Source organism: Pleurodeles waltl, chromosome 7 (genome assembly GCF_031143425.1).
Source record: "Pleurodeles waltl isolate 20211129_DDA chromosome 7, aPleWal1.hap1.20221129, whole genome shotgun sequence".
In the NCBI taxonomy this organism is placed as follows: domain Eukaryota; kingdom Metazoa; phylum Chordata; class Amphibia; order Caudata; family Salamandridae; genus Pleurodeles; species Pleurodeles waltl.
In genome coordinates this window covers 282103596-282131418 of record NC_090446.1, presented here as the reverse complement: position 1 = coordinate 282131418, position 27823 = coordinate 282103596, and the positions used below count along the sequence as shown (strand labels likewise).

Here is a 27823-nt window from a genome sequence, read left to right as displayed (position 1 = left end):
GAAATGCACAGGTTTGGTAGGTTTCCCTAGGTGGCGGCTGAGCTAGAGGCCAAAATCTACAGGTAGGCACTTTGCTAAAAACAGGTCTGTTTTCTGTGATGTGTCCACGTTGCGCTTTGTGGCGTTTCCTGTCGCGGGCGCTAGGCCTACCCACACAAGTGAGGTATCATTTTTATCGGGAGACGTGGGGGAACGCTGGGTGGAAGGACATTTGTGGCTCCTCTCAGATTCCAGCACTTTCTGCCACAGAAATGTGAGGAACATGTGTTTTTTTAGCCAATTTTTGAGCTTTGCAAAGGATTCTGGGTAACAGAACCTGGTCCGAGCCACACAAATCACCCCATCTTGGATTCCCCTAGGTCTCTAGTTTTCAGAAATGCACAGGTTTGGTAGGTTTCCCTAGGTGGCGGCTGAGCTAGAGGCCAAAATCTACAGGTAGGCACTTTGCTAAAAACAGGTCTGTTTTCTGTGATGGGTCCACGTTGTGTTTTGGGGCGTTTCCTGTTGCGGGCGCTAGGCCTACCCACACAAGTGAGGTATCATTTTTATCGGGAGACTTGGGGGAACATAGAATAGCAAAACAAGTGTTATTGCCCCTTGTCTTTCTCTACATTTTTCCCTTCCAAATGTAAGACAGTGTGTAAAAAAGACGTCTATTTGAGAAATGCCCTGTAATTCACATGCTAGTATGGGCACCCCGGAATTCAGAGATGTGCAAATAACCACTGCTTCTCAACACCTTATCTTGTGCCCATTTTGGAAATACAAAGGTTTTCTTGATAGCTATTTTTTACTCTTTATATTTCAGCAAATGAATTGCTGTATACCCGGCATAGAATGAAAACCCACTGCAGGGTGCAGGTCATTTATTGGCTCTGGGTACCTAGAGTTCTTGATGAACCTACAAGCCCTATATATCCCCGCAACCAGAAGAGTCCAGCAGACGTAACGGTATATTGCTTTCGAAAATCTGACATTGCAGGAAAAAGTTACAGAGTAAAACTTAGAGAAAAATTGATGTTTTTTTCACCTCAATTTCAATATTTTTCTTTTTCAGTTGCTATTTTCTGTAGGAAACCCTTGTAGGATCTACACAAATTACCCCTTGCTGAATTCAGAATTTTGTCTACTTTTCAGAAATGTTGCGGTTTATGGGATCCAGCGTTGGTTTCATGCCCATTTCTGTCACTGACTGGAAGGAGGCTGAAAGCACAAAAAATCTTAAAAATGGGGTATGTCCCAGTAAAATGCCAAAATTGGGTTGAAAAATTGGGTTTTCTGATTCAAGTCTGCCTGTTCCTGAAAGCTGGGAAGCTGGTGATTTTATCACCGCAAACCCTTTGTTGATGCCCTTTTCAGGGAAAAAACCACAAGCCTTCTTCTGCAGCCCATTTTTCCAAATTTTTTTAAAAAAATGAAATTTTCACTGTTTTTTGGCTAATTTCTTGGCCTCCTTCTGGGGAACCCACAAAGTCTGGGTACCTCTAGAATCCCTAGGATGTTGGAAAAAAAGGACGCAAATTTGGCATGGGTAGCTTATGTGAACAAAAAGTTATGAGGGCCTAAGCGCGAACTGCTCCAAATAGCCAAAAAAAGGCTCGGCACAGGAGGGGGAAAAGGCCTGGCAGCGAAGGGGTTAAAGCCGTGCCTTCTCCACCAGTGCTCGTACTAACTAAAAGTTAAGTTCAGTTCGTGGTTGCTTGTGAAGTCGCGCTGCACAGGACGCGCAGTGCAGCGATTGGTATAGGCGTAGAAAGTGGGCGGGATCTCGGGTTGTCACTGTAGACGTCAGCACAAGTTTACGGAAGTGTATGATGATGGCGATGGCGTTAGGTAGACAGGAGCAGGAAGGTGCCTTTGGCTCGTTAACTGTTGATCCCCTTTCCCGGTTCACGTGCCCCGTCTGCCTGGAGGTCTTCGAGAACCCCGTGAGAGTCAAGTGCGGACATGTGTGAGTGTGGCACCGAAGCTCAAGACGGACTTCACCTGTTAGGAAACGAAAGTGGGGAGTTGGCAGGTCCAGTGAGTGGCGGGCCATATTTCACAGCCATTAATATGATAATCTATATGTCGCTGGGTGGTGTGCAACAGTTAAGGGAGGTGGGAGGAGGTCTTAGCGCGAGCTGCGGTTTTTAAGTGAAAAGTAAAGTAGTCCTGCTCTGAATAGCACCTGCTGGGATGTTGCAGGAGATGGGGTAGGGTTGGAAGAAAGAACGTTTACTACTTTGAGATGCAGGCAGAGCATCTGGCCTAATTACATGCCAGCCTGATACATTTCTAAAGAAAGTGAAAACAGACAAATGTGGCAAGTAGTGCGGGTGTTTGGAAAAATAATTGTGAATCCCGTAAATTTGTTACAGCAGACAGGAGACTAAGTCCTGAAGGGCATCTTTGTGAGGAATGGATCCCCCGTGATGCGCGTTCCCGTATGTTTATTTCCAACCTCCTAGATGCTTTCTCTCAGTGTGCTTTCCCGAGCTCAAGATTGCGCTCTCTTGTTTCATGTTACTCCGTCTCCTCCTGCTTTTCTCCTAGTACATTCTGTGTTGCTTTCCTCCATCTGCACCCTCCCCGTTGTTCTCTCCGAGCACCCCAGTGTTGGTTCCGCCCATCGTCTCTGTTGCTTCCTCAACTCTTCTATTGCTTCCCAGCCCTCCATGATTACTCCCGCTGTGTTGCTTTCCCCAGCCGCCTTACCCGTTCCAATCTGCTTGCTTTCCATTTTTTTTTTTTGTGTGTCCAACGCAGATCGTAAACAAAACGAAAACATTTGTCATTTTGTAGGCACGTTTGTTTGGTGTGTGTGTACAAAATGTCGCAGCTGGCCGCGTTGGTTCCATTTTTTTCTGTTTATTAGCCACGGCGCACAGCATCAGTGGTGTCGCGGTGGCATGGCAGAAGCAATTGGCAAATCAATAGGTGTCAAAGGCTTAGCCGAACCAATGGTTGTTTTCCTTTGTAAGGACAGAAAAATAGCAGGACCGGTCCTCAGAAACTCCAGAAAAGGATTAAGGCACCTGCAGCACAGATGTCTGTTTATCTAGAAAGTTTTCGCATAGAACAGTGGCAAGATACTTGGCTGTATAATGCATTTGCTGAAGAGATGTACCTGTCCTCCAGCCATTAGAAGAAGTATGAAGTGGCTATTGTTTTAGTTTCGGATCAAAACATATATTTTGCAGAGTTTCTTTGTTGTAGTAATGCACAGTTTGTTTCAGAGATCCTTGTGTTCCCTATGGCTCAAGAGGTAAAAGCGTGGTGTTATTTCTCAGTGCTTTATACAAAGTGCTGCAGTTACCCAGCAAGGCCTACGTTTTGAAACTAGTAGGTTTTTACTCAATTTGACATTATTCTGAAGTTGTTAACTTGTACTTTGGGTAGCTATAAACCAGTTTTGACCTATTATTGACTAAATGGTTATGAGTGTAATTTCACAGATGCCCATCACTTTCATAAACGGCAAACAAATACCTATACTGGTCACAGGTTAATTTTTATGGTTTGTATGTTTAAAATGTGAGCCTAACTATAACGTCCTTGTGACCTTTGTTTTTTTTAAGTGAATTTCTATGTTTTTTTAAAATTCTCAGTGTCCCTGTAACCTCTTTTATCAGTGAATTTCTTGGATTTTTTTAAAGTATAGTAATTTGTGTTGCTATACGTTAATCCAACTGCCGCAGGTCCTGTCCTGCGGCCATACCCTGAGGCCCACCCTCTGTGAGCACCCAACCTTGCCCCGTACATGGCCTTTGGCTCGGTTGGCTGCTAAGTCAGGGCTGCGGCCAACCCTCACTAACCACCCATCCTCACGATGCGCACAGCCCTTTGGCAGTGCGCGGCAAGAGTTGGCTACAGGCTGTCTTTCTGCATGTGAGAATAGGTGTGAGAGTGGAGTGGCTGTGAGAGTGTCTGGCTGGGTGCGAGAATGGGTGCATCAGTTTCTTAGTCGGTGTGCCGCTGTTTGTGTTGGGCTGTGAGTGAGTGCTTGATGGTTTCAGTGAGTGTGTGAGTCTGACTGGGTCAGTGAGTGGGTGCTTGAGTGAGTGCCTTAGGGTCTTAGTGGGTGTGTGAATGGGAGAAAGATTGAAAAAGAGAAATTGAGAGAGAGAATGAGATGGAGAGAGAGTGTTTTTTTTAGACTTTGATGAATGATATTCGTAGAATGAGATTTCTGGATAAACTGAAAAGAAAAATGTATTTGTCAATTTGAGAGTGAGATAATCTTTCAGTATGAACCTTTTAAACTTTTGAAGTTTAAAATAAATTAATGAAGGGAAATGCTCAGGGACTCACCTGTAGTAGACCCCTCAACTTTCATTGTGAGGGTTTGTGACCTTAACCTTTAGTTCATAGGTGACTCCTTATTTAATGATGCTTCCTGACATACATATGACAGTCAACCCACGCATGTGATTAGAAAGAAAAGTGAATGTTCCATCACTACGAAGAATTAACAGTCAAAATACTACTAAATAAATAAACACACTGCCGAGCGATACTAGGATTTGAACCTTCAGCCAACTGAGTGGCAGTACGAGACCTTGTCCCAGTCACCGCAATACTCAAACAGTTTGTAGATAAACAAGCCCTTTAGTTAAGTTTAGTTGTGGTAGATTCTTTTATTAGAAGGCATGGACTTCAAATCCATCAGATTCTCGTCGTTCCATAATCACAGCCATCATAGTCATAAGATGAGCATCGTTACATAGGCATGGATACCAAATTCTCTCCATCATACGCAAATCTGTACATGGGCCACTTTGAGAGGCACCACTTGTGGACATCTTGCCCACATGGTCTAACCGACTACATTTTATACTGGAGGAGATACATAGATGACATCATCATCATCTGGACAGGCAGTACAGAACATTTCAAACTACTATGTGAGCACCTTAATTGTAACGATTACAACTTGCGCTTTACACAGCACATAACCAGTAAACAAATTGAGTTCCTTGATCTCACCCTATACCATAAAAACAATAAGATAATGTCCAGACTGTACAGAAAACCCACTGCCTGTAATTCAGTACTGCATGCACATAGTGCTCACCCACCGTCACAGATTAATGCTGTTCCATTAGGGGAAATGACCAGAGTGAAACGAAACTGCAGCAATGACCACATTTTTATGCAGGAACTGAAAGTGCTTGGGCAGCGTTTCCTGGGAAGAGGATATTCAGGGAAGGTTTTATCCAAAGCTGAAACCAAAATTCTCAACACCTCGTGCACATCCCTTCTGACCCAGGGGACTGATACATGACTCAAAACCAGGCATATAAACATGATCACTGCATTTAATGAACAGAGCCATGTTATACATCACATAAACGCCACTGGCATCTACTATTACTGGACAAGACACTACACAAATTTATCAGGGACAGACCTCAGTTCGCTTACAGCCGTGGACAGACACTAAGAAATAAGCTATGTCCCAGCTATATTGAAACTAACACACAAAACCAGTCCTCCACCTGGCTGCCCCCCAATCTTGCGGATTCTTCAGATGCTCATGTTGTAATGTTTGTCAATTTGCCATGGATAAACTGGTAACGTTTTCATACAACTCTGCACATGTACATGATATACGACAGTTTATCAATTGCAATAGTATATTTACGATCTATTGTATTGTTTGCCCTTATTTATGGGGGAAGCATTATTTGCCCTCTTAAAGAACGGATCAGGAGCACATTAGAGCCATTAGGAACAATCACTCTAATTACCCCCTGGCTGCCCATTATAACTTGGTACATGCAGGCTCTGAGGTTCTAGGGATCCGATTCCATGGCATTACACGTATTACTAGGGATGCGAGGGGGGCGACGTGGTCTCTAAGCTCAGGAAATGTGAAGCTAAGTGGATCATCAAACTCCGTGCAGTTGACCTGGGTTTGAACGTGGATTGGGAACTGCATGTGTTTCTTTAGTACATACCTTACACCTCTGTTGGGTGATATGAACATGACTGATATACTTTCACTTTTGAAATACTATCCAATGGGGCTCCCCCCATTTTTCCCCTTTGTCTCAGTAATTCCATTGTTTATTGTACTACTTCAAGTAGACACGTTTAACTTGTGGACTTTGTTCCTAACATCTCTAAGGTATGTATAATTAATGATACTATGCCAATCCTTAATGTTATTCCACTGGTTAGCCATTAATAGAATGCCATATGTTCACACTATTTTTTCACTCTTTTACTGGATTCATTACTCTCCTTCACATCACCACTCATCTCTTTTTCATTTAAGCCCTCTATAGTACTATCACAACATGCCATTCTTGCCACACTCCAAAATGGTTGATGCATCTGTCCTCCTCTTCCCGTACCACTGTCTTCCCCATTTCTGTGTCTACGGGGCTCTTAAATGTCTCATCAGCATGGCTGGCTTTAGAACAGACGTTTTTCTCCCGCACTGTCCTCGGTTCACTTTTCCTGAGGTAAGCAACCTTTCAACAACACACCTACTTGTGACTTTTGATTTTTTTTCTCTTGTTTTAGGAGCACTGCTCCTTAGTCTGATGTGACTCTAAATACTGTAACTCATGCCATCCGTTATTAACACGTGCGATACGGCAGGCTTACGCCCGGCTCCACGCTCCTTTTTCAGTTACTGGTATACAGAAGTTTTTTTGACTTGGGATTGGGACCTTTCGGCATTTCTTCTTCCCTTAAAACCACTGCGCTCATTTCGCTTTTGTTTTACTTAAGCGTTATTCTGGATATTGCTTGCTCGTGTTTTTCATCATGGGCACATACTATGCATAACGGCTGGCATTCACTTAGTCTTTATTGTTTTTCTCCAGATAATGTTTGTTTCCCTCCACAGACTCTCTGTTTATAATGTTTTCAGGCTACACTTGGGGCGCTTTGCTTTTTAGGGCCTGTTGCGACTCTACCAATAGTCCCATGCACCACTGTTTCCGCCGCATGTTCTTTGCCTCATTTCCCTCTTAATGTCACAGCACTAATAACATGTTGTAGACCACGTTTTGGCCTCCGTTCTTTTCATCATAATGTTATATTATATTAATTTTTTATTTCACAGCACTGCCCTATACACCTCAGGTTTCGCCTTTTCACATATCAATTTGTCTTCCTACAGGCATAAGGCTTACCATGGTCTCTTACAATTTTGGTCCTCTTTACATCCTATTATAAGTGAGTGACTCCACATACTCTTCAGGCATACTGTGCCTATTTTAATATTTCCTGGTACTTCTTAGACCGTGTATACTCTTAGAGGTATGAATTCTCCATTCCTCTGTTGCTGTGATTCACCACCATCCCCCTATGTATTTTTTTAGTGTGTCCAGCACACAGTGGCACTAATGATGGTGATGGGGCTAAATACATACTCCAAGTCTGCTTAATGACACTACCATGCGCTTTGGCACCTACAAAATGTTTGCACAGGTTGTTTTGACCTGTTTATACAGCAACAGGTGTGCTTTCACGATTGCTTCTTATTATCTCTTTTCCCTCGTTTGTACAGGGGTATCTTAGCACCTGCCTTTTTCTCCGATGTCAAAGCATGCTTCACTATTTGGACCTACACTTTTAATTGATTATGCTATCATTCTTAAACTCCTCTGGACAAGGATTGGCTACCATAATTGTTGTATATATTTTTCAGCCTTGAAAAAGTCACATGTTGTGATGAAACACATGTTGGCTGTGCCTATGTAATGATGCTCGTCTTATGACCATGACGGCTGTGATTATGGAACGACGACCATCCGATGGATTTGATGTCCATATCTTCCAATAAAAGAACCTACCACAACTAAACTGAACTGGAGGACTTGTTTATCAACAATCTTTTTGAGTGAGCGGTGTCTGGGACAAACCTTGCTTGGTGTTTCATTGGAACACCACATTATGCTCTGGGGTAGTGGAGCATATCTCACGCATCGTACCATTGCTCTCTTTTTAATATGAAATATCATTGACTGTACACAAACTGCATTTTGGGAAGTGCACCGTGTCTAGCCAGCACTACCCATCTTTCTCTGTGTATACAGTACAAGACGACCATTATGCAAGCAGTGGCTCGGTTCTGCTCTGCATCCAAGTTCGTCCCAAATTCCGCTTTCTGCAAGTGAGAGCTGTTTGATAGCTCTCACTTGCAGAAAATGGACTTTGTTTGCTTTTGCTCGGTGGGAGCTGTTAGCTCCCACCGAGCAAAAGCAAACAGCTTTGTCCAGGGGCACACCAGGACATAACAGGAGCCGGTTTTGTGGGGTTGTGGACCCTAGGGCATCACTGGCTCCTCGAGTGAGGGGCCGTGCTGCACCCCCCCAAATGAGAATTTAGCCCTGAGGAGGTGGAGGTCCCCGGGGCTTCGGGGTCTGAAATGGACCCCCTTTTTTCATGTTTGCCCTGGGGAGGTGGTGGTGGTCCCTGGGGCTGCAGTGGGTGGGAGGGAGAGGGGCTTGGCACCCCAGGATTCAAATACAGTCAAGCCCCAGTGAGGTGGTAGTCCCGGGGCTGTGTGTGTGTGTCTGTGTGTGTGGGAGTGTGGGGGGGGCTGTACATCCCTGCATTGAAATAGAAGGAAGCCCTGAGGATGTGGTGGTGCCCGGGGCTGTGCGAGGAGGCTGAGTGTATTCCTCCACGTTCAAATACATTAAGCCCTGAGGAGATAGCGGTCCCCAGGGCACTGAAAAGCCCAGGAGGGGGCACAGTGCGCCCCCTCCTTATTTTTTACTTTGCCCCAGGGCCAAGCCCTCTCAGGGCTAAAAAGAAAACCAAACACTGGTGTCTGCGCTTAAAAAAAAAAAAAAAATTCCAGTAATTTTGTGAGTTTGCAGCACAAAAACTAAGAAAAAAATGCTTCTCCAGAGCTAAGGGGTGAGGGTGTCTCTATCCTGGCCTCTTTTTATTTTTTTAGGGACTTGGCTGAAGCAGAGTCCCAAGATGGCTGCCAACACTTCCTGGTTGAAGTGTTGGCAGTCAGTCGGAGTTCTGCATTTCCCTGCACGAGCTTCTTATGAGTGCAAAGGAAAGACACAAAAGGAAAAAGAAGTTTGCTCACAGCCAAACATATTGGTAAAAGTGCAATTATCCATGTACAGGGTCGATGGCCAAGGCGGTAACAAAACTGCCCCAAGGAGGGACAAACGTAAAGTATTTACCAATGATAACAAAGGATTTTTGAAAGGCAAGCCCGTGAATGAGTGATAGTGACGGCCGTGCGGTGGGTGTGGTTAAAAGGCTACAGATAGATTACAACAGGCCAGAGTGCTTGTACGCTCAACCTAAAAAGGGAGGAAAATTAAATAGAAGGTAGTAGGAAAGAGTTGGAGGGATAAAACAATAGATAGACGAGCATTGGCAAACGCTCAAGGTCTGGCTTGCATTTTCTGTTATAAGCCAGATGGCATGTCTTTGCCAGTGCTTTTTGGGTTGGTGGCCACAGGGAAGAAACCATAGCAGAGGCCCTCCTGCGTTCTCAGCATGGCATTCGATGATGTGGCGACATTTGTAGAAAGTAGCTGCAGAAAACGCACACTGACAGGCTACAAAGGAAAAAATGCCACCAAGCCACTAGGGACTGGAGCCTGATGCATACCATGCATAAGACTAATAACAGACCAGAGAGGAGACTGTGTGGGTTTTTATAATGTGAACTTCGTCAAACGACTGCATTGATAAGAGTACTTATAAAATGTATTACTTCAATACTTCTCTTAACTAGAAGTGCTAATTGAAAAAACTGTGTTGTAAAGAAACATATTTAAAATAAACAATGCAATCAAATGCGATGTACCTAAACACAGGCGTTCCTAATGCAGTTAATTATGCTTTTGTCATTTAAATAATTATAGGCTGAAGAACATGGCAGAGTCACACTTTAGCTTTTTGAAAATACACACGTAATACATGTTGCATTTTGAGTACCAATGGCCTTGGATTTGTAGTTTTAGAACAAAAATTATGAAAAAGGAGGTTGAAGAAGTCAGAAGAATTTCCTCCCAGTGATGCCCTAGGAGGCTCTGGGGATAGTTGAATCCATCTAGAATTCTTCATTCCAGAAAATGTTATCAGGAATTCTTTTCCGCTTTTTAAATGGTGGCAGGGTATTGACTTGTTACAGACTGACAGCATGTTAAGAAAATTAGCCTAACATTGGCACAACTGGTCATGTAATTTTGTTCATTTAATCCCTTGAAGTATTATAGCCTTTGTATATGCTGTGGTCGGCGGAGATGGAGGCTTAACTAGGTGGATGGTGGAATAAATTCTACAGTAGTAACCCTACGCTTATGAGTGCTTTAATGATGGAGATCATCAAGTGCTTAATGTCTCCCACATGACATGGAAGTGATATACCAATAAAATGTATGTCACGATGAAGAAAACCTGGGAAGAGCCACGATCAGCACTGTACTCACTTCCATCATCAATACCTCCTTTAAAACAGCTACATTGCCAAATAGCTGGAAACAAATTGAAATTACCACCCCACTCAAAACCCTTAGCTGACCCCCCCAAAGTACTTGCCTACTACCGACCCATCTCGCTGCTCCCCTTCTCTGCCAAAGTAATTGAGAAGTCCAATTAACAGACAATTCTCGGACCACCTAGAACGCCACAAACACCTGGACAACTCTCAATCAGGATAACCCTCAATCAGGATTCTGAAACCACCACACCACTGAAATAACAGTCATCACTACAACAACATAGATTTTCTGAGTGCCTTTTGTGAAATGGTACCTCATTTTATACATCGCCGTGGACATACATTGCTAGCTGTACCGGGCCTCTTCCTTCCCAAGATTCCACAAATCCACTCTGTTTCCAAGCGAAGGCACATTTTCAGGGCCTATTAGCTGCTATGACTGGGTTTGTCCCAGTAACAAGCTGCAAACCTCTGGAGATGTTAGGAATCTCTGTCCGTTAGAAAATATTTGAGGTGTGAAAATCACCTTGCTGTGGATGACAGCAAAAGCCCTCAGTCTAAAAAAAGTACTGTTGGACTCAACCTACCGGCTTTCTTGGACCACATCCTCCAGTGCTCTGTGGGTGATGTACACTTGAGATGTAGTGTCAGATCCCAAACTGCTGGCGATAGGAGAAATTGAGTGAAGCGTCAAGTAGTGGAGGAGGCTAATGTGCCTGAAAAAGTTGTTGAACCAGTCCATTCCAGGAACCCTAGGTGGGATATTCTGTGATAATGGTGGCAGGACCAGTGGTTGTGTGATTGGGGGATTGAAGCATATGACAAAATGATCCAAGTATTACCCCTGGAAGGCCTTTACATCGCTAACCAGCCAATAAAGACACAACTGGCCAACTTATACTTCCGACGCTTCAGCCATGGACGAACAGGCAGACTGACTCAACTATGTGGACTCTGTGCCTTGTGACCACACAAACTATGAAATCATAATTTGCGGCAGCTTCAACCTGCACCATCTGGTGATAGCACTGACAGACTCCAGCCTGGTGGGATGTGGCACAAATCCGCTGCGCTGTCTTCTAAATAAGCAGTGTTCAGTCCGCTCAGCATACAGTTGAAAACAATCTTGCCACTCAAACATTTCCAAAAACCTTCAAGGGAACACACACCCTGGATTGTGTGTTTATCACTGACAAAATTCCTTAAGTTCAAAGGGAACTTTGAAATTCCTATTTTCAACTAGAGTGACTACCTCCCACTCTACACTACCATAAAAGCTAGCACCAGCAAGTGAAAAGATAGGAGAGTACTGTGTGAATCATATAGAGCTAAAGGTTGGTGGCTAATCAGGAGAGTAAAATAGGGCCCAGTAGGTATGCAGAAACTGACAACTTGGAAATTCTCTAGAGGCCTTCACCTCAAAAAGCAAAGTAAGTCTTTATTGAACAACAGGGGCAAAATTAACACTGAAATTCACAAGCATTAGGCAGCATTGATACACCCCACCAGATGTCCATGCAGTCTCCACTAATAAAGGGCCACACAATACCAAACCATAAAATAATGGAAAGTAAACAGAATATACAAAGGCTAGAAAAAATGAGCCAAAAGACACAAATGTGGAAACTAAACTAAAACAGCTGCGCTTAAAAAAAATAAATCACAGTTTGTCTGTTCCATAGCAGGAAGAAGTGCACGCTGACTCCATTCATGGTTCAGAACTTTGAGGACATCACTTGGGGGTCAGTGCTTACTTCCATAGAGGCCAATGGAAGGGACAAGGTTGGGTCCATTTGATTCTGGTCAGCTGGTAAGCAGGAAAGGCCTCTGGAGTCACGTCTGGGGTCCTGAGTTCATGGCAAGCAGGTCCAGTCTTTCTTTAGACAGCAGGGCAGTCATCCTTCTCAGTCCTCACAGGTCCAAGAGTGTTATTTCAGATTCTCTGGCTTCCGCTTTTATGCCCAGTTGCAGACTGTGGGTGGGGGACACCCATTTGCCAAACTTTTACTTGTTCTGGTCAGTTCCTCTGGGTTTGGCTCCAGCCTCGCTGACAAAATTAGGGCAGGCATTGTGTCCAGTCCTTCTGTGCACCTGGGCAGGCCTCTTTCAGGTGTAATCAGATCAGGGGCACTGCTACTTCCTGTCCATTCCATCAAAATGACCCCCACCTCTTCACACAGCCCCTTTGTGCACTATCTGGTAGGAATACACATAACACTACAGGTAAGCCACTAACTGTCTTGTGCCCTGGACCATAACAGAAATTTCCATATGGTATGGGAAGAAAAATGCTGACTTTCTAAAAGAGGCATAATAGTTTTTAAATCCAAGTTGACTAATAGTTTGGATTTTAAATTCCTAGTACAGTGAGTCCTTTGAATCATTTTCTAATTAATCCCACACTGAAGTTATGTACTATACTGTAACACAGCGATTTTCAATGGGACAATGGGAGAGTCAGCCTTGCTGCAGTGATCAGGGGTTTTCCATCACCAGGAAATGTAAAACGTTATATAAAACATGCACCATGCCCTTTGGCCCGAGACATGTTTTGCAGTACTACTTTGGTGGGCAGCACAATGGGTACTGCTGTGGAATAGCATTCTTTAATTTACAGGCCATGGGTACATGTGATACCTTATAAAGGGAACCTTAGATAAAAAAAGTATAAATCTAGGGTATACCAACCTTACCATTTTAAGAAGCAGAGCACAAGCACATTCCTGCTGTTTTACAGGGGTAAAGTGCTCAGAGCCCTAATGCCAACAAAACGGATTCTGCTACAGGAGGCAAACATCTGGGAAAAGACCTTTCAAAGATGGTCTTTTCTAATAGTAGTGATAAATATGTTTCTATTTCTTTGTTAAAAATAACAATTTGTGAGAATTACATTAGTTTTGTCGAACCTAGTAGGTTTGTGTATAAGTGATAGTGCTTCATTGGTTGCCAGGCTTGGCTGTGTGGTTGAGTGAGTGCAAGAATGAGTCGATGGTTGGAAGAAGGGATGAGTGAGTGATTAAATGCAATGTCTGGCCATTGTGATTTGCCTCTGTTTTGTGAAACCATAATTTCCCTTTTTTGGTAAATTGTTAAACTACTAATTCTTAAATGTTTTAAATGTTGAACTACACCGTGTATGCATTAGTAATGTCTGAAGATGACATTATAAGGGAACGTTTAACAACTTTTCACATTGTTGACTCTGGCCATTTACTTGGACATGCCCAAGTGATGGTGTAACTTGCACTGTTATCTTTGTTTGATCCTTCCTAGCTAATCCACTGCAACTTGCCCACTTACACCTTTTATTTCTTGATTATTGATACTTGTCCTTTGGTGTTTATGGACTTCAGTGAGCCCGAGGCTCACTTAATCGAGCCTACAGTTTCTACGTTTGTATGGATATTGAGGTTACCTAATTCCTTCTCAACTTTCAGGGGGTAAATGGTGCACACCATGTCGGTTCCAGTATAATCAAAAATTATATTGGCAGCCACTGGCTTCGTATTAACACAGATGGTGTTTTAGGTATGCAGTGTTCCCCTGGATGTGACCATTTTGGTCCATGGAGGTGGGAGAGTGTCCCACTCATCTGGAAATGTTAAACATCTTGACATCAAAATGGACGTAGAACGTTTATTAGAATTTGAGATAAAATATTTGTCTTTGGAAAACTTTTTCCATTGCAAGGGATTTAGCACGATGGTAATTTTTTTTTTATTACCCATGTAGCCTGCATTTATATGATAACATCCCACGTTGGTTTCTATCTGGAGTAAGAGAATAAATACCCTTTATTAAAGCATACCTAGTTTCATTTTGCTCAAATTCAGCTGTTTTAGAATGCAGCAGCCCTTCTTTTATCTTTCAGGCATATGATCAAAATGAGTGTTTGCTTTTCTTTTGATCTTTGCTTGACTCCCTTTGGGGGAATTTAAATATGCAGTGCCCTGCATGGTCCACTGCGCCATTTATGAAGTTGCTCCTCTTTTTTTGTTTTAAATTTCGGACTTGCTATTTATGTGGTTTTGTGTACCACATGATTTAAGGTTTCAATTTTTTGTTAGTTCTTTTTTACAGATAAATGCAGACAAAAACAATGCGTTTCCTGCCACTATATATTTTTAAAAGTTGAAAAATACAGAAAATGAGGCTTCTCCATGCTGCGTTTCATACATTCCAGGTCAACAGCCAAGCAGACGGACCGGCATGGAAAGTAAAAAAAAAAAAAAAAAAAAAACACAGGATGGTATTTCCTTAAGTACAAGCATATGTTAACACATATTTGTAATATAATGTTAATATTCACTTTTGAGTGTAGGTTTTTGTTATATTTGGCTGCTTAATTTGCTAAAACACGAGATGCATCAAAGTACCAGTCTATATTTATCAGTTAAATAAATGTGAGAATATACCATTTTACCACTTCATTCAGTCTTAAAAACAAAAGAAACATGGTCTAAATGCCAATAGGATGGTCATAAATGGCAATACGATGGTCAAAATATAAATATGGATAAATACAGACAGAAATTAAAACAAATAACCATAACACTAGGAGTCCTACTCCTGATCTACCCCGAGTTGAAATCTGTTGTTCCCTGGCACTGCGGACAGAAGAAAGGAAGGCAGATGTTTTCAGTTCTAGATCCTGTGTACTACAACTACATGTACGGAGACTTTTACAGTTTTCATTATTGACCTATTTTTTCCATCTCAAATAATTTTCTTTTAAAATGCAATTTATCATAACCTGCTGTCAGGTACTGTGCCCAGCCAGCACCATGCTACATATGGTGTGATTTGGCTACAGGGCATGACTTTTGGTATTGCCTTGCGGTCAAACCTCTGTGGTCACCCAAAATCCCCCTTGGCAGTACCATGAATGGCCTTTGACCTCTCATGGCCAAGCACCCAGTACTTTGGGGGGGCTCAAACAATGGCAAGCACAACCAAGTGTGTGGGGTTGGATACAGTGTCTGGCAGCTACCCCCCTATGGGCAGTGAACATCATTTTGTTTATTTTGTTGTGCCAGGGATCCGTGGTTCCACATGCAAGGGATCCACCGCTTAGCAAAATGGCATAAATATCAAAAATAAAATGTGTGTATATCTTCACAAAACTTTCCAAAAACAGTTTTACAGTGATTTTTGTTGTGCATGTAATGAAATTATGCGGGAGGGCCCCGCAGCCCCGGGGATCGCCACCTCCCGGGGCGCTTCATCAAAACAATGCTGGGGGTCACCTGGTCCACCAACATTCTCGGGGACCGGCACCTCGACGAGGCTCTGATTTACAAAAAAAAATAAAATCCTGGAGGTCCAGGGACCACCACCTTCCCGGGGCACTTAATGTATATGAACTGGGGGCCGATCCCCTCCTCCCGCGACCACAACCTCCCAAGGGCTTTAAACAAATATGGTGCGGGGGAAGCCGCCCACCCCCACTCCCTCCGCAGCCCCAGGGATCACCACCTACCCAGGGCTTTGAATAAATACAGTGTGGGGGATTCCCCCCTTGCAGCTTTGGGGACCAGCACCTCCCCGGGGCTACAAAAAAGGAGTGAAGGGGGTCTGTTTTGGACCCAGAACCCCAGGGACCACCACATCCCCGGTGCAATGCGCCTTGGAGGAGAGCGTCGGTGCGGACCCTCTCTAGGTGCCACTGATGGCCCTGAGGACCGCAATGCCCCAGGGCTGGCTCCTGCTATGACCCAGGGTGCCCACCACCGGGACATAGCTGTTTGCTGTAACTTGCCAGGAGCTGACAGCTCCCACCAAGTTACAGCAAACACTCTGCTCGCAGTGAGGGAGAGCCGTCAAGCAGCTCTCCCTCACTGCGAACTGAGGTTTCCTTTGTTTCCCTGCCCTCAGAGATGCAGACAGGAAACAGGGGAAACATTGCTATCACGGAGAGGGAGCAGCTCCATATCTGTGAAAGCAATGCAGGCTCCCAGAGGAGGTGGGGTGCCGGAAGGGAATGGGGTTGTGTACAGGGTCCCCCAGCAGTCACCAACTTTGTGGCTGGGTACCATGGGGGGCACCCAGGTCACATGGCCGGGCCCCGGGGAAGGGTTCCCCGGGGCTGAGATCGGCCTTGGCCGATGCGGGCCAAGCTGTTCCATTGCCCCCAAAAAGATTAAAATAATTAGGCCTGGCCCTGGGGAATGGGGTCCCTGGGGCCGAGATCTGCCTTGGGGAGGGGGGCTGCGCCGCCCAACTCCCCCCCAAAAAAGTATTAGGTTGGGCCCCTGTTACATCAATTGTGACATGGTCAGTGACATGGCCGAAGGCCTTGCGAAGCACAGGGTTTAGTGCTATAAGGGTTGGCTGGTGGTGGTTGGATTAACATATAGTAATGAAAATTGTTTTATGTTAAAAAGAAAATGTAGAAATTCACCAAAATAACATAGGCTCCAGGAGCGTTATAGTTAGGAAATATAATTAAAAAACCTTAGAAATTCACTGAAAAAACAAAGATTAGATGGATGTTATAGTTAAGTTCTAAATTTACTCTTCCAAAAACCATAGAAATTCGGCAATTATAGTTAGTTTTTTCAGCAACTATAACGCATGCCCTATGGTAACTATAACCCCTTCTCTTGCCATGCACGTCTAATTATTCCATACATTACAGCACTATGACAACTGCTATAACATCATTAAAAATATAAGTGAAACGTTATTACTCAAATTATTGAATACCAAACTGTGCAAGGCGGCAACAAAAGTTATAGTTACATTAAGGCACAAGTTATAGCTGCTTGAAAGAACTCCAACTGCTGAATTTCTATGGTTTTGTTTGAGTAAATTCAGAACCTAACAATAACATCACTGTAAAAAACATATATATCAGCACTCATATGACCCAGGATGTCAGGGTACCTTTTCCTAGACCCCTTATGTGTTATTGTTTAATGCATTCTACGACACACGGACTGAGCCCCCATTCACTAAGATGGCGCCCACAACATTTTCCTCCTGTTGGAACCAGCCAATGAGATTGCCTATTTTGACTTTGGGGATCTCTGGATCCTCCAAGTAGGTACTGCTTTGCTATTTATGCATATATTACACAACTTAAGTTTTTAAAACATTATTGAATGGATTTACACCAATTAATTTTCACCAACCAACAAAAGCATGCATTCTGAGTATAGTTCTTTCATGGCAGGTTTTGAGTGAAACCATTCTGTGGCTTTGGGTGTGGTAAGCAAAAGTAATGTCTGAGCTAAAATGGTAAATCAAATCATTCCCTGCCTCCCATTACAGTTTTTTTCCTCCACGAAAATTGGCATGCTGGACCTCAAATGACTATTCCTTCTGCAAAACCTTTCACCACTACAAGAGTCATAGGAAAATAAAAAAAATATATTTCAGTGGGAAGTGCACAAAACCATAACTATGCATTGGCGACCACCACTGTGTAATTAATTGTGTAATTTGTGCATATGTTAACCTAATCCTTTCACCTTTCTAAGGTTGAAGTTTAACAGATAGCACTGCTATCTGGTTGCGAAGACATATTGGGGACATGCTGAAAGCTTACCTACTAAAGCATTCTATCCATTGCTTACTCTTGGTTTTGTCACTCACATTTACTTGCTGTCTTTTTGCTGGCTTTATTTGTTTTAGGCCATCCAGCATGTCTTTGTCCCTCCTGTGAGCATAAACTGTTTACCAGCCCTATGACTTGCTCCTTTTATCCTTTCACAAAGGATTGGTTTCCGGGGAAACATTTTTTTTCTTTTTCGTGAGGCACTCAAAGGGAGTGCATGTGTTTCCAGCTGTCTTTCTTTTGTGCTGGTCCAGGGATCAGTAACCTGCAGTATTTTTCTTTGAAAAAGTTTCCTGCCTCCTATCTTTCTGCATGACTGACTTGACTTACCTCTGGCACCACCAGTTTTTCAATCAGTCATGCCTGTGAGGAGCCATGTTCTGATTATGTGGCTGTATATTTTGGTCAGTGCTCTTTACTAAAAATATAACTTAAACAATTCTCTTCAGTTTCATGCCGTTAGCTCTGGAAGTAAGGCAGTGTATGGGGGGGTGCTGAAGCACCCCCAAAATAATCATGATGAAGTTTAGAAGCTGGTGAGCAAAAAAAGGCTTTAAATGTTGTTGTTTTTATCTTGTCACATTTGCGGTGCAAAACAGAAGTTAAATGTCAGGCTGTGTCATCAGACAAATTGCTGTTTACTGTTTCTAAAGGGAGCAAGAGCTTGGTGTTTCCTTTTCTTTTTCTTATGCATAGTGAGAGGGTTATCTAACAATCTTGCTGGGTACTGAGAGTGTTAAAGAAAAGGCTGTAGGAAGTTATTTTGTTTTGCACGCACTAACATTTAAATGCCTTTAAATTAACTGTACAAACATTTCACAAGATAGCTACAGTTAGAAAACACAAATAAAACACATTTTTTTAAATTCTTAAGTGTGATGGAAACCAAGTTTTTACTTAGATTCCACACATTATCATTTGTGCGCTGTGTAAACTTTTCAGTAAAGCTGTATGTCTGAGCAAATTTAGCAGTCATTTCAATAAAAAAAAATGTCTGTAAATGGCAGCATGCTACCACTATGCTTTATTAATGTTTACAACAGTATGTTTGAAAATGTACCACCAGTTACATATACATCCTTACCACTGTCCTACTGAATACATTGCTTTGTGTGATAGTTGCATTTTTCACAGTTGATATGGCCTTTTCCCCCCCTCAGGTGCCAGGCCTTTTTTTGGCTATTTAGGGCGGTTTGTGTTTAGGCCCTCATAACTTTTTGTCCACATAAGCTACCCACGCCAAATTTGCGTCCTTTTTTTCCAACATCCCCTGAAGGAGACCAAGAAATTAGCCAAAATACAGCAACAATTTCGTGTTTTTTATTTTTTTATTTATTTTTTTAAAGTCTGCAGAAGAAGGCTTGTGGTTATTTCCCTGACAATAGCATCAACAAAGGGTTTGTGGTGCTAAAATCACCATCTTCCTAGTTTTCAGGAACAGGCAGACTTGAATCAGAAAAACAAATTTTGCAACACAATTTTGGCATTTTACTGGGACATACCCCATTTTTACTGATTTTTGTGCTTTCAGCCTCCTTCCAGTTAGTGACAGAAATGAGGTGAAACCAATGCTGGATCCCAGAAAGCTAAACATTTCTGAAAAGTAGACAAAATGCTGAGTTCAGCAAGGGGTAATTTGTGTAGATCCTACAAGGGTTTCCTACAGAAAATAACAGCCGAAATGAAAAAATATTGAAATTGACGTGAAAAAAACAGCCATTTTTCTCCACGTTTTACTCATATTTTTTTTTTTTTTTTCTGTGATGTCAGATTTTTTAAAGCAACATATGTCTTCTGGACTCTTCTGGTTGCGGCGATATATAGGGCTAGTAGGTTCATCAAGAACCCTAGGTGCCCAGAGCCAATAAATGAGCTTCACCTTGCAGTGGGTTTTCCTTTTGTCCGGGTATAGAGAAATTAATTTGCTGAAATATAAAGAGTGAAAAATAGGTATCAGGAAAATCTTTGTATTTCCAAATGGGCACAAGATAAGGTGTTGAGAAGCAGTGCTTATTTGCACATCTCTGAATACCTGGGTGCCCATACTAGCATGTGAATTACAGGGCATTTCTCCAATAGATGACTTTTATACACACCGTTTTACATTTGGAAGGGAAAAATGTAGAGAAAAACAAGGGGCAATAACACTTGATTTGCTATTCTGTGTTCCCCCAAGTCTACCGATAAAAATGGTACCTCACTTGCGTGGGTAGGCCTAATGCTCGTGACAGGAAACGCAAAATGGACACATCACATTTTTGCATTGAAATCTGACGTGTTTTATGCAAAGTGCCTGGCTGTAGATTTTGGCCTCTAGCTCAGCCTGCACCGAGGGAAACCTACCAAACCTGTGAATTTTTGAAACCTAGACACCTAGGGGAATCCAAGATGGGGTGACTTGTCGGATTCTCTCAAGGTTCTGGTACCCAGAATCCTTTGCAAACCTCAATATTTGGCCAAAAAACATTTTCCTCACATTTCGGTGACAGAAAGTTCTGGAATCTGAGAGGAGCCATACATTTCCTTCCACCCAGCCTTCCCCCAAGTCTTGCGATAAAAATGGTACCTCACTTGTGTGGGTAGGTTTAGTACCAGCGACAGGAAATGCCCCAAAACACAACATGGACACATCACATTTTCCCAAAGAAAACAGAGCTGTTTTTTGCAAAGTGGCTAGCTGTGGACTGTAGCCTCTAGCTCAGCCGGCACCTGGGGAAACCTACCAAACCTGCACATTTTTGAAAACTAGACACCTAGGGGAATCCAAGATGGGGTGACTTGTCGGATTCTCTCAAGGTTCTGTTACCCAGAATCCTTTGCAAACCTCAAAATTGGGCCCAAAAAATACTTTTTCCTCACATTTCGGTGACAGAAAGTTCTGGAATCTGAGAGGAGCCATAAATGTCCTTCCACCCAGCGTTCCCCCAAGTCTCCCGATAAAAAAGGTACCTCACTTGCCTAGTGCTCGTGACAGGAAATGGCTCAAACCTCTATCTGAACACATCAAAATTATCAAATACAAAGCTACCTGTGGGGGGGGCTGCGTTTTTGGTCCTGGGCTCAGCAGCCATCTAGGGAAACCTACCAAACTCAAGACATTTCTGAATACTAGACACCCGAGGAAGTCTAGGGAGGTGTGACTTGCGTGGAACCCTCAATGTTTTCTTACCCAGAATCCTCAGCAAAACTCAAATTAAGCTTAAAAATAATCAAATTTTTTCCACATTTCTGTGTGGGATCACCGCACCGGACAAATTTCCTACCATCCAACGTTCCCCTCAGTCTCCCGGTAAAAATGACACCTCATTTGTGTAGGTGGGCCAAGTGCCGGGGACAGGGAAGAGCCATTAACATGTCTAAATTGAGGGGGAACCAAAGCGGGTCCGAAAGGGCAGTTTGGAAAAAAAACATTTTTAGGCTGACAAGTGCAGCAGAATTTTTATCATTATAGATGAGACAATGTTAGATGGTAGGAATTTTGTGAATTCCTGCAGATTCCGGAAAGTTCCATCACAAAAATGTGTGATTTCCAGCAAAGTTGGGGGTTTGCAGGGCATTGTGGGTAAGAAAATAGTGCGGGGTGCATGTGACGCACATGACCCTGGAATCAACCAGATGTATAGTTTTTAGATGTGTCTAGGTCTTGTGGATTTTTATACATGTCAGCGTCCCAAAGTCCAAAAAGTGCAGCCCTCACCATTCCAGGTGGGAAGATTTTGAGAGTTACCAAGCTCTCATGGCCCAATTGTAAAACCAAAACCCCATATAATCAAATGTCCTCTTGCTTGCCGTGGGATAAGATGTTGCAGTGTGCGGGGGAGAGCTGAAAAACTGTTAACCCCTTCAGTTGGGGTGGGGGCATAACCAGGCCCATACTGGTTGGTAGCCCCCACCCCACAATTTTTTTCTTTTTTAATTCCCTGGCATCTAATAGACTTTCTGCCCCCAGCCCCTCCCCCTGGTGTGTGGATCGGAGGTAATTGCCCAATCTGCCCACTGGTGGGAAGAACAACCTTTGCCCCATTTATTTAGGGGGGGTGTGGTCATATCCCCACCATCTTATGTTGAAAAAAACCAACTTTCCTGGTCTCTGGTGATGGGCCTTCCAAAAATAGGCCGATCAGCTACCTAGGGGGGCAGAAATGGCCTAAATACAATTTGCTCCCCAGGGAAGCGACCATTGCCTAAGGGGTCGTTCCCAAATAAATAAAATATATATACCTCTGGTGTCTAGAGGTTTCTGACCCCCAGGGGCAGATCGGCCTAATTATATTAGGCCGATCTGCCTCCAGTAGGGGGCAGAAATGGCCTAAAAATATTTTTCACCCTCTGGGGAGCGGCCCTCGCCCAAGGGGCTGCTCCCCTCTTGCGTAAGTACAAAAAAAAAAAAATCCCTGTTGTCTAGTGGTTTCTGCCTTATTTTGGCCACCCGGGGAGCGACCCTTGCCTAAGGGGTCGCTTCCCACATATAAAAAAAAAAAAAAAACTGGTGTCTAGGGGGTTTCTGCCCCCAGTGGGGGGGACAGAAATGGGCTAAAAATGATTTGGCCCCCAGGGGAGTGGCCCTTGCCCAAGGGGCCGCTCCCCTTTTGTCTAAGCATTGATAAATAAAACAATTCCAGGTGCCTAGTGGTTTCTGCGCCCCCCCCCCCCCACCCCCGGGGGCAGATCGGCCTAATTATATTAGGTCGATCTGCCTCCAGGCGAGACAGAAAAGGCCTACAAATAATTTTGTTCCCGGGAGCGACCCTTGCCTAAGGGGTCGCTCCCCGCACACAAAAAAATAAAAATAAACAAAATAAATATGTCCCTGGTGTTTAGGGGTTTTCTGCCTCCACCCCCTGGGGCCATAAATGGCCTAAAAATTATTTGGCCCCCTGGGGAGCGGCCCTCACCAATGGTCTGCTTCTCTTATTGAAACTATACAACAACAAAAAATCCCTGGTGTCTAATAGGTGAGAGACATGAAAGGAAAGGTCTTTCCTTTCATGCCTCTCCCGCCCCACCTCCCGGTCGGAAGAGAAATGCTTTTTAATTTCTCTTCCGGAATCGCGAGGTGACCTCTGATGAGGTCAGTGTGCGATTTGCGCGTGCTGACATCATCAGACGTCACGGGGGGAATGGGTGGAAGGGGAAGCGATTTCCCTTCCATCCACGACTGGGGGTGTGTGGGAGGGAGGCCCACTAGGGACCATGTGCCTGGGACGAGACCAGCTCGCCCCTGGCACCCAGGGGGTTAATGGCAGCATTCCTCCTCTGAAAACTGCTCCAGCATAACTGGTGCATGCCAACTGTGAAATGTCCTTTATGCATGAGTCATTATTTATTATTCTTTTGAGCGACACTGTTTCTATGCAGGTCTTGAAGGAAGGAGTAGTGTGTGGACGGACATTACAAACGACAGTTAGCAGAACCATCATTACATGCTGCCAGAATAGAACCAGCAACAGTTACAGTGCAGATTTCAAGAAAGCGTGGTAGTTTTATGGCACATGCTACCTTAACTAAGCATATTTTAAGAATTCCTACTGCTTACGGATGAGAGACTAAAGGAATAGGAAAATTGAGGTCCAATATTCTATTTCATTGCAGTTCAATAAAAATGTTACTTCCTTTGTATACATGACTCGCTAAAGGTAGCAATATTAAGCAGAGAAGGCTTACCCGAGGGTGTGGTAGAGGGACAGCAACTCAGATATAGCATGATACAGTATTGTCAAATCTGTGTCTCTTCCAGAGACTAGTGGATACTTTAGAGGGCAGTACGCATTGAAACCCTAAAAAAAATCCATGAGTTGTAGTCTGCTCAGTGTACAACCTTCACTAAACCTACACAACCCTTCCATCCACTTGTCCCCCAAGCGCCCCCCTCGAGCATAAATGCAGCACTCTGCTGCACCACAGACCATGTTCCCTGGGAAAATGTTTGTGAGTACCCATGATGTACATCATCACTGCAAGCCATTGGCTAAACCATAGGTCACAAACGTGAGACATATTGGCTTTGCTCAAGCATTTTCACCTGTCTTCTCAATATTTTTTTCACCAAAGCTTTTGACCTGGTATTTTTGTCTTCCAATATACTCTTCCTTTTTTTTTTCTTTCTTTCTTTTTTTTTTTTTTGGGCAAAATAATTTCAACATCTTCTACATAAAACAAACTACTGGAATCCCAGCACTAAATATAAACATCCCAGTGTAAGGGTCACACAATTATTCCAGTCCTGGGTAAAAAATTCAGTTGACACTTTTAGGAGCATAAACGGGTACTACTACCGACCAAGCAACCAACCTCAAAATCTATCATCATTCAAGATCAAGAGACCAATATGTGATTGACAGTGGGGTAAGAGTTGTAATGTCTGTCCCTTGAACCAAGGGTATGTGGAGTGTGAAGAATAGTAAAATCAACCCTTCCAGCATCTTGGGATTTTTTCTTCCTTTGAAGATCGGGTGTCTATTGTATGAACAAAGCCTCATTTCTCTGACACTTGAGATGTGACCCTTCTTGTCTTCTCTTGATTTGATCTTTATGCCTCTGACATTCCATGACAAAATGACCCTTGTCTGTCTATTTGCTGCACTGCAGTATGTGAGGAGAGTTCTGTGTAGTGAAATTTGGCCCTTAATCCCCTTCCTAACCCTACTTCACAAACCGCTTCCCATTCAGTGTGTTCAGCTGAGCACCATGTGTCATTTTGCTCTTTGGCTTGCCCAAAATCGGCTATTTCAGAAAGAAGGTCATTAAAACGTAATGGATCCCATGACTGTGCTTTCTTCCCTACCCCTGAAGTACACAACACATTTATTTGTGTTACAAAACACCTGTGATGCTGAATGGTAAAAAAGTAATTGGCAAGATACAACTGTGACTAGTTTCATACAGCTCTTCCCTACACCTGTCCTGCAAGCAGGCACCTATATAACGCTAGAGAAATGATATGGAAGTTCAGGGGATGTAATGGTCAAGGAACAATAGCACCTCACAGGGCTGATGGTACAACTTATGTGGCCGGGCTCAATCACCCTGCTACACAGGCGTCCTTCTTAGTGGATAGTGTTGTAACCCACTAGTTCACCTATTACATATAGCTGCAAACAATATATTAAGGCTCAGTCGCATTGAGCAGTGTACAGCAGGCATAGAAAGTTCAAATGTTATATGTGATTCAGTTAAGTAATTCACTGTTTTAGCATAGTAAAGTAACTGGCTACATTCAAATGTTGATAATCTTCATTGGGTGGAGAAGACTTTATAGTTCCTGGTGCCAAATTGCCATACTCAAGCAGCATTTATGATTCGGGGACCTTCGGTGGAGGCCTCATAAGTTAGATGAATTTATACCATCCAGATCTTCTATCCATCTGGGAGAGTATCTGCTCCAAAATGTAGTGCTTCTCCTTCCTCTCCTATTGGAGACACAGCTCTCAGCCGAGTCCCTCTCTTGTTCACGGTCAATGTAGAAAATAAGGCAAATACTGTTGATGACTTAGTTCTGCACCTTAAAGAAGCCTTAAAGAGTGGGATAAAGTGTTCCAGTTCCATGTTTTGCCCAAACGATGGGCCATTACACGCATATATTGTGCTTACTATACCAAAATTTGTATGGGTCTGTTATTTACTGGGCCTTTATCACTTGGTAAATTTCAGCAGATTTGATCTGGATGTCGATTTTATTGCATCTGTTTGTAATTACTGGGTGAGCAGAAAGTTCACATAACTTGTCCTGCCATTCATTCCTTTTGAACTAAGAATGACAGTAGTCGTGGCACTGATCACTTCTTGTCTTGACTACTGCAACGCATTGTACTTAAACATCAGAAAATCATCCCTCAGGAAACTACAGATGATTCAGAATATGACAGCTCTGTTGGTACTCAACATACCTCAACACTCTTCTTTTACAGCAGGTTTGTGCTCCTTTCACTGGCTCCCGAAAACAAAGCGTAACAACTTCAAAGTCCTTTGTATTGTGTGTAAGGCAGTGCAGCAACAAGGCTCTACATCCCTGAGATCAGCCTTTCATTGGTTCCGTCCGGGTAGACAATTGTGGTCCTCTGGTCAGAAAAAAGTCACTGTTCCTAAGTGTCAAAGGGTCATATGGGAAGGCTGCTCTAGATCAGTAGCAGCACCCAAACTCTGGAATACTTTACCAGGCAATATAGCAGGCATAGACTCCCCCATTGCTTTCCATAAACAATTTAAGACCTGGCTCTTCTCCCAACCTAAATAGCCCTTATGTGGGCTCTCTATCTTGTTGCTTCTTCCATAGGTAGCGCTTTGACGCCTTAGGGCATAATGTGCTTTATAAATGACAGATACACATAACTAGTAATTACAATCCCTACACAAATAGTTTTTTGTTCTCAAATTATATTTCGTTGTATTTGCTTTTATGTATCTATTACTAACCCCGAACATGCGTTAAATCGATTTGTGCTGGTTATCATGCTGCTCTGGAGCCCAAGGTTAGTGGTTAATTTAGTGGCATTTGTTATTGTGATTAGTCTTGTGCTCTCAAGGAGATCATTTTATGCAATTACTCCATTATCATTGTAGTGTATTAAATTAATTCAGTGTGATCATTGGTGGGAGGGTATGTATGTAAGTAAGTTCATGAAGATGGTTGTCTGGGAGGATTAGTAGACAAGCTAGAGGAGATCAGGGATTGCTGTGCTGCAGGGTATGACTTTCAAAGAAGGTCAGGTTGAGATCTGTTAGATGAGTCGTGGGTAGTTGGAAGAAATACTGTAATAGACATTATTGTAAACCTGCACATCACTTGGAGTAAGCTGTACACAAAGAGAGGAGGTAGGCAGAGGAAGAAAATTAAAGGGAGTGTCATTCAAAGAAAAGAAGAGGCAATAATCAAGATGTAATTCATGATCAAGCTTATCATGCATGTTTTGGGAACCAGGAGTAGACTTTTGAGATCGCATGCAATTGAAGGGTACAAATCTTTACAAAGCAACATCATTTTTTGCATGTGAGATAGGTACTTTTTGATAGGCCCTAGAATGAGGCGAACAGCCTGTCCATTGCCAGGCTATTGCTAGTCCACCAGCTAAGAGAGCTGATCCACTCTGGTTTGATGTGAAAGAGTAAAGTAAATGGGGAAATATTAAGAGCTTATGCTTCACTTTATTGAAGCAGTAACCTCATGATAAACACAACATGAAAGAATATTCAGGGGAAATAATGCAAGCATCTTATGCAAATTTCGAAAGGGAGACTGAGCAAATGCTAGAGGGGATTTTTCCTGATCTTTACCCTTAAAGTATTAATTACCAAAGCAGACTGGGATCTATTGTGGATGCCCTTGATTACAGCATGCACAGGGTGGCAGGGGAGGATAGTTTCTTAATGAATTGGAGTGTATTGCCTGCATTCCTGTAGTAGAAGGAGGAGACTCGGACACCTAGGCGAGGGGTAGAGACTAGGCAAGAAGCCCTTTGTTTAACAAGGAGATACAGCTTAGTCTTCCTGAGCATTTTCATTTGGTGAATGGTAGGAGGCAGATGGTAGAACATCAGTTTTTGTTTTTTTAAGTAGATGCTGTTCAATCCCAGGCCTTGCCTTTGTCTGTCCTTGATTGCTGATTCCGAATGATCTCAGCTTGCCCATGTTGTGGGTACAGCATCTTGGTGTTGGTCCTAGTGCTTCCTGCTTTGTGAAATGTCAATTTGCACAACAGCTGTATCTCAAGGGTAGTCTAAGAAAGACAGTTGAAAGAGAACCACTCTACCCCATGATACATTTTTACAAATTAACAAGAAACAATAACACATATACATTTACATGTCTGCCTTATGAAGGGCTGCTTCACTGCCGCGTTTGTGAAACTA

General features: G+C 43.1%; 1 protein-coding gene across 1 annotated transcript in view; it reads left to right on the top strand.

The window, feature by feature from the left end:
* Nucleotides 1-1795: 1795 nt before the first annotated feature.
* The window catches only part of RNF114 (ring finger protein 114), a 145756-nt gene continuing 119728 nt past the window's right edge, over nucleotides 1796-27823 (top strand). The window contains exon 1 of the mRNA XM_069243655.1: nucleotides 1796-1951. Coding sequence (XP_069099756.1) covers nucleotides 1812-1951 — 140 coding nt within the window. The 5' untranslated portion in view covers nucleotides 1796-1811. The remainder of the gene's footprint in view (nucleotides 1952-27823) is intronic.